Raw genomic sequence first — 11908 nt, 5'->3', positions numbered from 1 at the left:
TCTTTGTTTATATTTGTAACCATCAGATTTAAGTCTCCTTGGCTTAGATTTATTTATTTATCCTTGGTTCTAAGGTAACCATTGTGTTCAGGGTGATATAGGTTTAATTTCCAACCACACAGAAGGTTCTAATGCCTTCTGTTTTTTAAAGAATCAATCAGATTAATACTTTACTGTCCAAAGGAGATGGTTTGTAGAAAAGCTTCACATGAAGGGTTAAAGTTCTCTGGTTAAACTTTAATAATGAAAGATGTGGTAGAACTCTATTAGATAAGCCAGCCATAGAGGATGGAAGCTCAGCTAATCGTCTAGATTTATGTACATGCATCAAAAAAGGTTTTGATTTGACTGAAAATATGATGCATTTAGAATTAAGAAAAAAGAGGCTTGGTTTGAAATTTTCTTTACTAATAAGAAATAAGACAATCCCCACAACTTAATAAAGGACTATCACTGTAAAGCTAAACCGATCGTTATATATTAATGGGGAAAAAAATAACTTAAAAAAAAAAAACTCAGCATCTCTGGGACAAAAGTTCTGTAAAGACATTTTAGAAACGGTAGGAAAAAAGACATAAAGGCTAATATTCCCTTAATTAGCTTCCTTTTACCAACAAAACTTTATTAGCCCTAAAGTTTTCAGGTTTGCTCTTGACTTTAGGTCTGAACATTGGACTAAAAATATATATTTTTAAAAATGCTAAAATAGTATTATTGGTCAGTACCAGCAATATTGACCAATTAAAAAATACACGGTGAGTATCCTTAATATTTATACTAGTACTAAAATTTTTTTATATTTAAGCTTTTTTGTATCATGAAACTTTTGACCTTTTGGTGTTTTTGTAATTTTGACTTCATTAAAGTAACTAAAACAAAATTAGAGGGGGTTCCCAGCCTCATTCTGCCCCTAAATGAGAGGGTGAATCACAAGCTCCTGCAGCACTGGATGGCGTGATGTAGCGATAATACAATGTTTACTAAGCTGTTCCTGAGGATGTGGATTAATAAAAAGTCATGCAAATCCCTCCATTGTAATGTTTAGTGTTGATTGTTTGGCTTGCTCAGGGTGATTTACTTAATTTCCTACCACACTAAAAGTTATATTCTGTCCATATAACCAGATGTTATTTAAATAAATGTAAAGATTCATTCTTTATTGTCCCTAAAGGCAGTTGTCTACAGGAAGGGGCTGAGAACACAGCCTTGTGGTGTGCCTGTATTTATATCGCATCCGAACCCCAAGCCCCCGCCTACCGAGTGGAAGGTAGAGACGGAGGCTGTGAAGGTTTATCACTAGATATCAATGGATTATATTAAAAGCTAAAGTAAAATACTTAAAGTTGATCTTGATAATAATGAGTTTCCAATTGTGTAAGGTTGGTTGAGAAGGCGCACCACAACAGCCATGTGGACTGCAGGAGGGAGAGAATAAAACCTTTCTAAGAAAGGCATAAATAAAAAATTCATGGAAAAAAAAAAATCCAAGATTATTTTCTTTTGAAAGTCTGTTTTTTCTGCTGCTTTGATGGGTTTTTTTCTACCCTCTAGACTAATGCATTAAAAATGTAGATAAAAGTTTTGTGGTGGAGAGATAAACGTCACTACGACTAATAAAAATCCCCAAAACCTAAATGGAATATGAATATAATTAGATGTTTGTGGCCTTCTGTCCATTTAGAAGGCAGGCACTTTGTTTATTTTTTTACAGTGTCAGTGTCTGCAGACAGATGAAGTTATGCAACAGGCGGGTTATGGGAAGCCTGAGCTGCATTTATCTACCAAACACTTTGTGTTTGTTGCAAAAACTCTTCTGTAGGTTTGCTCTGCAGCAGCTGTTTCCAGTGTACCCAACCACACAATGACCCTCAGCCATTTCCTCTTCTGTGTTTTTACGTCAAGACTGAACTTTCAGTTTTAACCTTCAAGCCAGCAGAGAAGAGAAGTAAAAAAAAAAACTGCTAAGCACCAGATTAATATCTGCTTTGAAGGTGCGAGATCAATAGTTACGACGATACATGAAGAGAAACGGCCCAAAGGACCACATGTTGTTACTGACAGATGGAAGTGTTGAAGTTAACATTCGCTTTGTTTTCATACGAACTTTGCTCATGCATTGTTAATTCATTTATGTAACAAAACACTTATTATTCACAATGATCATCTAATCAGTACATTCAGCACAGGTGAAGCTGTGAGAGTCCAGCTGCACCCAATAGTGTGACTATCAAACTGATTACAGTGTAAAAAGTTCCAAGTCTTTGAATGACTTTAACCACATAGTGTTTCTTTGTATCACTAACTTTGAAATAACATATATTTCTGTATATGCAATAAAGAATGAAGTGTCCGTAGCACTCTCACAGCAATTCAATTCAGTTTATTTCTAAAGCGCCAATTTACAACACGTCATCTCAAGGCACTTTACAGTTCAACCAGATCATCCAGTCAAATTGATTCAAAGTTTTCTATCTAAGGAAAACCAGTTGATTGCATCGTCTCATTGACTCAAATACAATCCCTCACACTAAGCATGCTTGTAGCGACAGTGGAGAGGAAAAACTCCCTTTTAACAGGAAGAAACCTCCAGCAGAACCAGGCTCAGTGTGAGCGGCCATCTGCTGAGGGCGACTGGGATTCAAGGAGACAGAAGCAGAGATACAAAAAGCAGCAAAAAAATTAAATCTAAGTTAATTGTTCTTAAAATAAGTGCCATTTTTCTTGAACTGAGCAGGAAAGTGAAACACCTTCATAATGGAATACGACAATTTACAATGAAAATAACCGTAAAAAAACAACTACGATCTCTTATAGTCCGAGCTTACATCCATCATGGACAACACCTTTCACCCTCTGCACCAGAGTGTAGAGGAGCTGAGCAGCTCCTTTAGTGAAAGACTTTTACACCGTGTTTGTAAAAAGGAGCGCTACCGCAGGTCATTCATCCCTGCTGCAACCAGACTCTACAAAGCGACAACGGCAAAAACTTATGCAATGTATATTTTGCAATTAATATTTAATACCCTGTGCAATAACCTGTTTCTTTATATCTGACACCCAGTCAAATTAATATAAAGATATACATAAAAATATCCATCTATATTAATACCCATGTAAACACCCTGTGCAATAACCCTGTATAATATTCCTATTATTAAGAGAAGAAAAAAAGCTGTCATATGTGGATGCACTGTATATATCCCATGCATCTTTTAAAGTTTCTTCATTATAAGATCAATAAAGTCAATCAATCAATATTTCAAGCAGATAATATCAAATTATCTTATTTTAAAATATCAAATTATCTTATTTTAAGGGTTTAAATTCTCGCTTAATATGCTTATTTTAAGGCATTTGTACTAATTTTTAGATTAGTTTTGCAGTGTGGTAGTTTTGCCACCAGCGCAGAGTTCATCAAGGCAGAAATCAAACCCTTTTATCAAGATAATCTGCAGAAAACGATAAGAGGAGAAGAATCTAGAAAACATCTGCATTAACTAGATGGGTGGACGGTAGAAGATGACTGTAAAGTAGTTTCTCTCTTAAATCTGTCTGGTTTTTCCACAGATGTTAGTTAGGATAAGGGCTTCAATGAGTTGGTGTGTGTTTGTTTGCACCAGTTTAAGGTCTACATCAGCTCTCACCCAACACCTGCAGGAGGAATGAACCTGCGCACCACCCTTTGACCCTGAGAGGACAACTGGGTTTATTCCATAGATAGATGGATAATCAGCCTGCTTATAATTGTATTTTTCCACTGGATATTTAAAATAAATCAGTGGTGTAAGTTTCATCTTGTAAAGTTTCACCTCCTCCAAAACTTTAGTGTTTAACTTCCAGTCAGAAGAAGCATAAAGGTTACTTAAAGTATGAATCTTCCAGGTGTTGAAGTACTCCAATGTCCCATCAGTAAAGCACTGACATGGCCAGATGTTTATGCAAGGAAAGTGTTGTGCGTAACACAATACTAACAACAATCATTGTTATCTGAGTTAACTGGCCTCCTATAATGTGTATCTCTGCAGAGAGGGAACAGGGCATATATGCAATAAAGCTCAGCTCATTCGCTCCTGGTTGCATACATTGATAAACAAATGAAAATGCAATAAAACTTAAATAAAACATTTTCTAAAACACAATTAGGTGTTTTCATTAAGAGCTGTTATGCTGAGAAACAAGAGGTTTTTATAGCTTTGTTAAGAATGCCCCCCCACACACCCCCATACCCGACCAGTTAACCTGGCCTTCATGTTTATGGTCGTTTATGAATCTTCCTGCTGCAAAGCAACATTGCTAAGCGCCGTGCAATCATCACCCAGCCCGCTGACTCCTTTGAAGAATATAAACAACTGTTAAAATGTAATTGTTTGATTAATGTATATTTTTATTGTGAAATCAATACTCCTTTCACATGTTTTCATCATGTTTGAAGAACCGACTGCCTTGGCTTGTAAGACATAGCTGATAATAGATGAAAAATCGTTTTTGAATCTGAATAAAAATGTGTTTGAGATGTAACGAAGCAGGAGCTTCATATTAAAGTCAGAAAATACCTCCGTTTGTTTCAGCAGATAGAAAACAATTTCAAAGTGACTTTGAAACGCTGAAACTTCTGATGGTAGATATTTAAAGAGATACGGAATGAAAACAGAAAATAAACTAAAAAACTGAAAAAAAGTCTGAAAGACCTATTAAGTTTGCTTTTTGTTGTTTTCTTATTAGATCAACCTACATCAGCATAAAAATAAACAATGAAACAAACCAACTAACCCTACACTAAGTCACCAGTTACATCTATGATTAAAGCTTCACTTTCTGTTTGAGCTCAGGGCAAAATCTTAGTTATAAAACACTTTTTCAGTATTTTCAGGTTCGACGTCGCAGAAAATAAACAATATTTTGATCAGTTTTCCAGTTTCCTTCATGATTTTTAATGTTTCTGCTCGACTATTCCTTCCTTCCTTCATAGATGTCAGGTAAAACAGGTGGACAGGTAATAAATTATAGAAATGCAAACATATCCCCGTCTAATGACCAACATTCAGACAAAGTATTACTCAAACAGAAAAACCCTGAGGGACTCCACCATGACGACTTGGATTTGACTTGATTAGAGGGAGCATGAATCAATGCATCCTGGAGTCATCTGTCAGAAACTGTTTGCATCACTTTAAAGAGACAGAAGTGGGAAATAAGAAGCCGATGGGCGCATTGGTTGGAGGTTTTAGTATTTCCTCCTCACAGAGCAGAACTGCGAACCATTGGACTGCTGTTATCTGTGGAGAGTCACTCAGAAGGAGAGGTAAGAGGATCTATTCTCTATAACAGGCTCAATGCATTATTTTGACCATAGTTATATCATATAAACATAGTTTAAAACCATTGATTGGATGTCAAAATGTTTCACCATAATACTATGGACCATTTAATTTCTATATAACTGAAATTTAAGTGTGAAACTAGTGGAGAGATGAAGAACTGGACTAATAGAAACATTTCTATTTAAGCAGATGGGAAAACAAAAATTACAACTGGGATCTTAACCCCCGGGAAACATTCCGATTGTAAAAGAAAAAACTTATAGATTGAAATATTAATAATGACACTTAATAAAAGCTAGATAAACAAGATTATTCTTTTATTATAAAGAATTCAACATCAACTGAGTATGAGTAAGTGCCTTGAAATGACCTGTGTTGTGAATTGGTGCTATATAAATAAACTAAATTGAATTGAATTGAATAAGTGGATTTATTTATTCTTATTTAATGATCTGTCATTTTTTTTAGCTGAATTTTTTCTTATTAGGAAAATAAAAAAATTTCCAAAACCATTGAGATTTTGATTACTTGCAGTTTAAGCTGCTTGGTTTTCTCTGCAATATAGGTTTGGTGTTACTTTTGGTCCTTAAAAAATAAAATAAAATTAATAAAACATACCACCACCAAAAAAACAAAAAACGACCTTTAGTCAATAAATGCTAAAAATCAGTCTTTCCAAATATTTTTCTCATGTTCAGATTTACTGTTAAACTCGAGTGACAAACTGATTATGTCACAATTGTTGCTGAGCGGAACGGGCTCCTCATCCACTGCTAAAGTTTTACTTCCTTGATTCTTTTCCACAATGAAGCAAAAAAAAAAAATGTCCCACTTCTGCTGGTAAACATACTTCTCCTTTGCATTAACCGTCACGTTTCATGCATCCTTCTGTTCCAGTCAGGATGAATCCAAAGGAGCCCCTCATACCTAAACAGACTCCAGATTGCCATGGTTACAGCGATGCATCCGTGCCTCCGCCATATTCCTACCAGGAGCAGCAGCCTCCAGCTTACTCCGCAGATGAGAGCGCACACAGAAGTGAGGCCATCGCCGCGGGATACGCGTCTTTCCAAGACATAATCCCAGAGGCTACATCAGAAACTACGCCCATGTTATCCTCATGGTCCTTTGAGGACAAAACAGTGAGGCGAGCTTTTGTTAGAAAGGTTTGTTTGCTCTAATTTTCAGGTATTAAAAGTTATAGTTGAAGAATATTTTTAAATATGGAAACAAAGAATTTAGGTTAGCAGGACCTATTTACAGAAAAGCTCCAACTTCCTGGCTTAAGATGTTTCTTCAACATTTGCATCTGTCTCCCCTCGAGCAAACCGCCCCCATAACATGATACTACTTCCTCCGTACTTCACAGTTAGGGTGGCGTATCAGGCTTAAGGGAATCCCCGTTTTATCTCCAATGGTCATCATGGCTATCTGCTTTAGTTTCCCCAGACCACAGGACATGACTCAGAAAAATTCAGGTCTGTGTCCATGTGCCCGTTTTCAAACCGTAATCGGTCTTTCCGTGTATCTTTGGAGGGATGGCTTCTTCCTCTCTGAGTGGCTTTCAGCCCATGCTACTACAGGAAAGCCTAAGACAGTACTTTTTAAGTTTTCTTTGACTTTGTTCTCAGGTTGTTTCCAACATTTCGTAATCCAACACGTTCCTCTGTGGGACACAGAACTCGTCTCCTTCAGTCCACAGTTCTCCTCCTGCTACCTAACATTGGGAAGCAGTGTTTTTAAGACATGCATTTATGGAGCTTAAATATCTGAAGCATAACATAAAGACACCAGTTAACCTCGGCAGATGGCCGCTCACACTTAGCCTGGTTCTGGTGGAGGTTCCTTCATGTTAAAAGGGAGTTTTTTCTCTCCACTGTCACTGCAAGCATGCTTAATGTGAGGGAAGGCCCTGAAGTCAATGAGTCGATGCAATCAACTAGTTTTCATTAGATAGAAAACTTTGAATCAATCTGAATGTATGATCTAGTTGATTTGTATCTGTAAAGTGCCTTGAGATGACGTGTTGTGAATTGGTGCTATAGAAATGAACTGAATTGAAATGAACATGACCCCAGCTGGACTCTCCCAGGCCGTGTAAATAAATTAAGTCTAATGTGGTGTAATACTAAGCTAAAAACGTCAAACTTTGGTTTAGTTTAATTTCAAACAGTAAGGAAAACATTCATTTTAACTGCTTTATATATTTTATCAATTTCCCATTAAATAAAATCCCTCTTCAAGGACAGAAGTCCATTAAATAATAATAAGCGTGTCTCTTATTTCCTCCTGCAGGTGTTTAGTATCTTGACCCTCCAGCTGGTGTTCACCTTCAGCGTGGTCTGTGTGTTCACCTTCTCCAGCGCTGTTAAAGAGGTGGTGCAGACCAATCTGTGGGCCTACCTCAGCTCCTTCATCGTGTTTGCTGTGGTGGCCATCGCCCTCACCTGCTGCAAGTCCTTCAACAGGCGTCACCCCTGGAACATCGTGGGGCTGGTGAGCCGCTATATTAAATATATATTTCACAGCATTTTTTTTCTTGTAAAAGTCTGCAACACGCATAAGGTGCTTATAGTGATCTGATTTTTGTGTCTGCAGGTCCTCGTCACCCTCAGCCTGTCCTACATGGTGGGGACCATCGCCTCCTTTCATGACACCACTGTGGTTGTCATCATCATGGCCGTGACGCTGGTCATTTCTGGTGCAATCATCGCTTACTCTGCTCAGGTTGGTGACACTTTCATAAAGAACTCTCACCTGTGGCTCCTTTCCTCAGTTAACATCTACATACGGGGCCCATAATCATTGAACCCAGATTGTAGAATCAGCTGTTTATAAAACATAGTTACTCCTCTGGAGCCGAGAAGTTTTATCCAATTTAAGTTCTTCTTCCAAACATCCATTTTAGGTCTGTCTAATACTTAGATATGGAGCCTAGTTATCCTGATAGAGGTTGTTTTCAGTCAACCAAAGCGGGCGCTCTATAAGGAAAGCTATCGTGAGCCCAGACAAACATCACAACCATCCAGATTGAGCAAATTAACAGCGTTCTGCACATTTTTTATTTCAATTAAACACTTTCAAGACTTAAATTTCAAAATTTTTCTGCAGGGTTTAGAACTTTATGGAAACCCTAGTATAAAATATGAACAGAAAAAGTTTGATTTTCTACTTCAGGAAAAGTATATAGCAGTCATTCAAGAAATTACTCGAGTAAAGGTAAAAGGTACTTAGTAAAATGGCTACTCAAGTAGAGTTTTTGTTGTAATCATAATGTTTAAAATCATGTAATTAAAAAGATACTTATGTGCACATTGTATGATTTCAAAGTAATAAAATATAGTTAAAAAATTACAAATAAATGACAGGGTTGCAAAATAAATTTTAAGCCCACATCCGTATCTTCAGGTAACACAGAGTACATGTCAGACTTAATAATATTACTTTAGCGATAGTTTCAAGGTGTTGCTTTATTGTTTATCTCGTACCATGTCTTTCGGTCGTGCTGTTCTTTTTACATCTCGTTACAGGTGATGAAGCAGACTGAAAATGTTTTGTCATTGTCTCCTTTCTATCTCTTCTTTCTTTAATCTTTTCTCTTTTTTTTCTCTCTTTTTTCCTTTTCTTCTTCTGTTTTTCTGCTCTATTTACATTGCAGTGTCCATATAAACTGTAAAACTCCCGGCATAATTATAATAAAGCAATTTATATGCATGAAACAAGTGGAGCAATATGGCAATTGCCATACTGCTACACTAGTGAAAGTAAAATCTGTTGGGCTCTTTTTGGCATCAAGACAATTATTCTTATTGCCACATTGCCAGACAGGACACTGTAAAAAAATTAATAAATAAATAAATAAATTTTATTGCATCAATCAAATCTATAAGAAAACATTCCTGACATTGGATTACGTATATATGTCAGTAAAGTATAAAGAAACTCTAGCTACAATATCTACTGTTTACTGTATTTACACCCAATCACTGAAAAGTTTAAATTACTCACGCTGGTTAAACCAATCGCATGATAAACACACGTGTAGTGATATGCTTACAAGAATATTATTATAATAAAATATATATTTTTATTACATTATATGTGTATTAAATTATTTATATATCAATTATTCTCCAGGTGCAGGTTTTTATACTGTTAAAACCCTTTACAGTACAGTATTTTATTGTTTAACTTTTAACCCTTTAATGTTATGTTTTTTCTAAGGTCACCATTTGTTTGACCATTTTTTCCTATAACCTTTTTGCTGCTGTAAACACCAGAATTTCCCCACTGTGGGACAATAAAGGGATTTTATATTCTTCTCTATATTATTCTATTCTATTATTTAAATAAAAGTAAAGAGTACAGTTAAAACTAAACCTTTCATAAACTTTACTCAAGTAAATGTAACTAGTTACCCACCTCTGCCCTTTAATACATTGTGTTGGGCACTGGGAGTCTGCATGAGAGCAAAATATTGAAACCAGACTTTGTTTTTCTCTTGCAGCAGTTTTGTAGTCCATGTTCAATGATGATAAAGCCACAAGTGAATCATTTAAATGCTTTTTAAAGGAAAAAAAAGGTACATTTCAGTGGCATCAAAGATGATTACCATGAGGGGAGTTGTTGATTCATTGATAGGTAGATGTTTCTTTGTTTCTGGTATATTTTAGATTACTATCTAAAATAAGTTATTTTTCCTTAGATGATTTACTGTCTTTAAAAACATTATTTTAAAGATAAATCCAGCTGCTGTTAATTACTGCTCCAAGCAAGTGACTGTCTTCTTTTAACATTTTCTTCTTTGATCAGACGCGTTATGATTTCACCATTTATTACGGAGTTCTGTTGATCCTGGCTGTGGACTTTATCATGTTTGGGTTCTTCTGCACCTTCTACTACTCCCACGTCTCCAGCATCGTCTATGGATGTCTTGGAGCGCTGCTGTATTCTCTGGTAAGAGCAGAAATGAAATAACAGGCCGTAATTAGGGCTGCAATGACGAAGAATTTGCCAATTGATTAATCTTTCAATTATGGTTTATATTAATCGATTAATAATCAGATAGCCAAAGGCTCCTCTAAGAGGACTTTATATGAAATTAAACCAGGTGAAACTAAACTTTTCCACTGGAGGAGTTCTGCATAGAGCATATTGACACACATTAAAGTCTTTTTTATGTTAATTGCTAAATGTTTACATATAATTTTTACAAGGTGGGTTTCTCTCTCAGCTAAATTCATGTGTTAGAGTCTATACTCCTGTTAACGATTGTTCGATTACTAAATTAGTTCACGATTCTTCGATCGATTAATCTGATTGTTTCAGCCCTAGCTGTAAATAAAGCCATAAATAATTTGCTTTACACCTATAGGTCACTTTATAGGAACTTACAGCTTTCTATTTAAAGATTACTTTATGAAGCGTTTTATGCATTCCCTTAAAATCATGAAGGTTGATTTAAACCACTAAATGAAGCTTAACTTTGTAAATTGAATTAATTATAAACATTGTATAAAGCTGAATCAACAGAGGTTATTTTTGGTTTACAATAAGATTAATAATTTAACTCATTGATGTATATTATTATAGTTTATTAAGTAAAACACAAAACTATTTCTATTAATTTATTTCATAACTGATAGAAAGGCTTGTTTTACAGGATCACATAGCAAAATGTGTTCGCTTGATCAGTTCTAAAAATACATGAATACATCACATCCTCTATGGTCTAAAGCAGGGGTCACCAACTTTTTTAAGGATGAGGGCTACTTTATGGGTACTGAGTGATAGGACGGGCTACCAATACTGACCTATGAACTAGAGGAGTCGGCGTTCACCTGAACTTCATAAATAATAAACATTTCTATTGTTTAATTTCATTTTTAATTTGCTTTTAGATATTCTCATTATGAAATCCATATAAATCATCAAATGTTCTAATTTATTGATATGATAAAATGCTTCATAAATGCTTCAAAATAAGAGCTTCAGTAAAAAATAACATTTCAGATTTAGTCCACTGGTGAATTGTTCTGTTTTCAAAAGATGCTGAGGGCACCCCATGTTGTCCTTGAGGGCCCCTTGGTGCCCATGGGCACCACGTTGGTGACCCCTGGTCTACAGCATCTCTTCAGATGTAAATCACTCAAGCTATGAGATTTAATAAGTTAAGCAAAATAAAATTCAACATCAAAGCCTTAATGGGAGAACTGGGAAGGATATTAGACACCAGGACTGCTGTTTGTGTAGAACGATGGATCATTCTTATAATAAAGCTGTGATGCATTAAAAATGTTCCCTTCCTGCCTCAGTTCCTGATGATCGACTGTCAGCTGATGATGGGAAAGATGAGCTACCGGCTAAGTCCAGAGGAATACATCAATGCTGCGCTCATGATCTACCTGGACATAATCCTCATCTTCCTCTACCTGCTGGGGAAGAGATGAAGCTCCATGCAACGCAATGTAAACAAACTTAAACTATCAAATGCTTAGCTTTTCTTTTTTTCTTTGACATTTACAAAAATAAAGATAATTTTTAATTACACTTTATTTAAGGCTTCATACCTTCTAAAGCAGGTGTAC

The 11908-nt window shown here is 35.8% G+C and overlaps 1 protein-coding gene across 2 annotated transcripts; it reads left to right on the top strand.

Annotated features, from left to right (window-relative positions):
* The first annotated feature begins 5146 nt into the window (after window positions 1-5146).
* Window positions 5147-11875, top strand: si:ch211-284o19.8 (protein lifeguard 1). Of its 2 annotated transcripts, none has more exons than XM_038279605.1 (6): window positions 5147-5302; window positions 6219-6487; window positions 7617-7817; window positions 7920-8048; window positions 10134-10277; window positions 11636-11875. In XM_038279605.1, exons 1-6 carry the CDS (start codon window positions 5203-5205, stop codon window positions 11768-11770), a joined length of 978 nt encoding a protein of 325 aa, XP_038135533.1. In that variant the 5' UTR covers window positions 5147-5202; the 3' UTR covers window positions 11771-11875. The 2 variants fall into 2 exon arrangements, with proteins under 2 accessions (XP_038135533.1, XP_038135542.1); XM_038279614.1 differs by having other exon boundaries at window positions 5154-5302; window positions 6223-6487.
* Window positions 11876-11908: the final 33 nt, after the last annotated feature.

Source organism: Cyprinodon tularosa, unplaced genomic scaffold (genome assembly GCF_016077235.1).
Source record: "Cyprinodon tularosa strain WSP-4 unplaced genomic scaffold, ASM1607723v1 ctg102, whole genome shotgun sequence".
In the NCBI taxonomy this organism is placed as follows: domain Eukaryota; kingdom Metazoa; phylum Chordata; class Actinopteri; order Cyprinodontiformes; family Cyprinodontidae; genus Cyprinodon; species Cyprinodon tularosa.
Note: the sequence above shows the minus strand (reverse complement) of the source record. Positions and strands in the feature narration are given on the sequence as shown.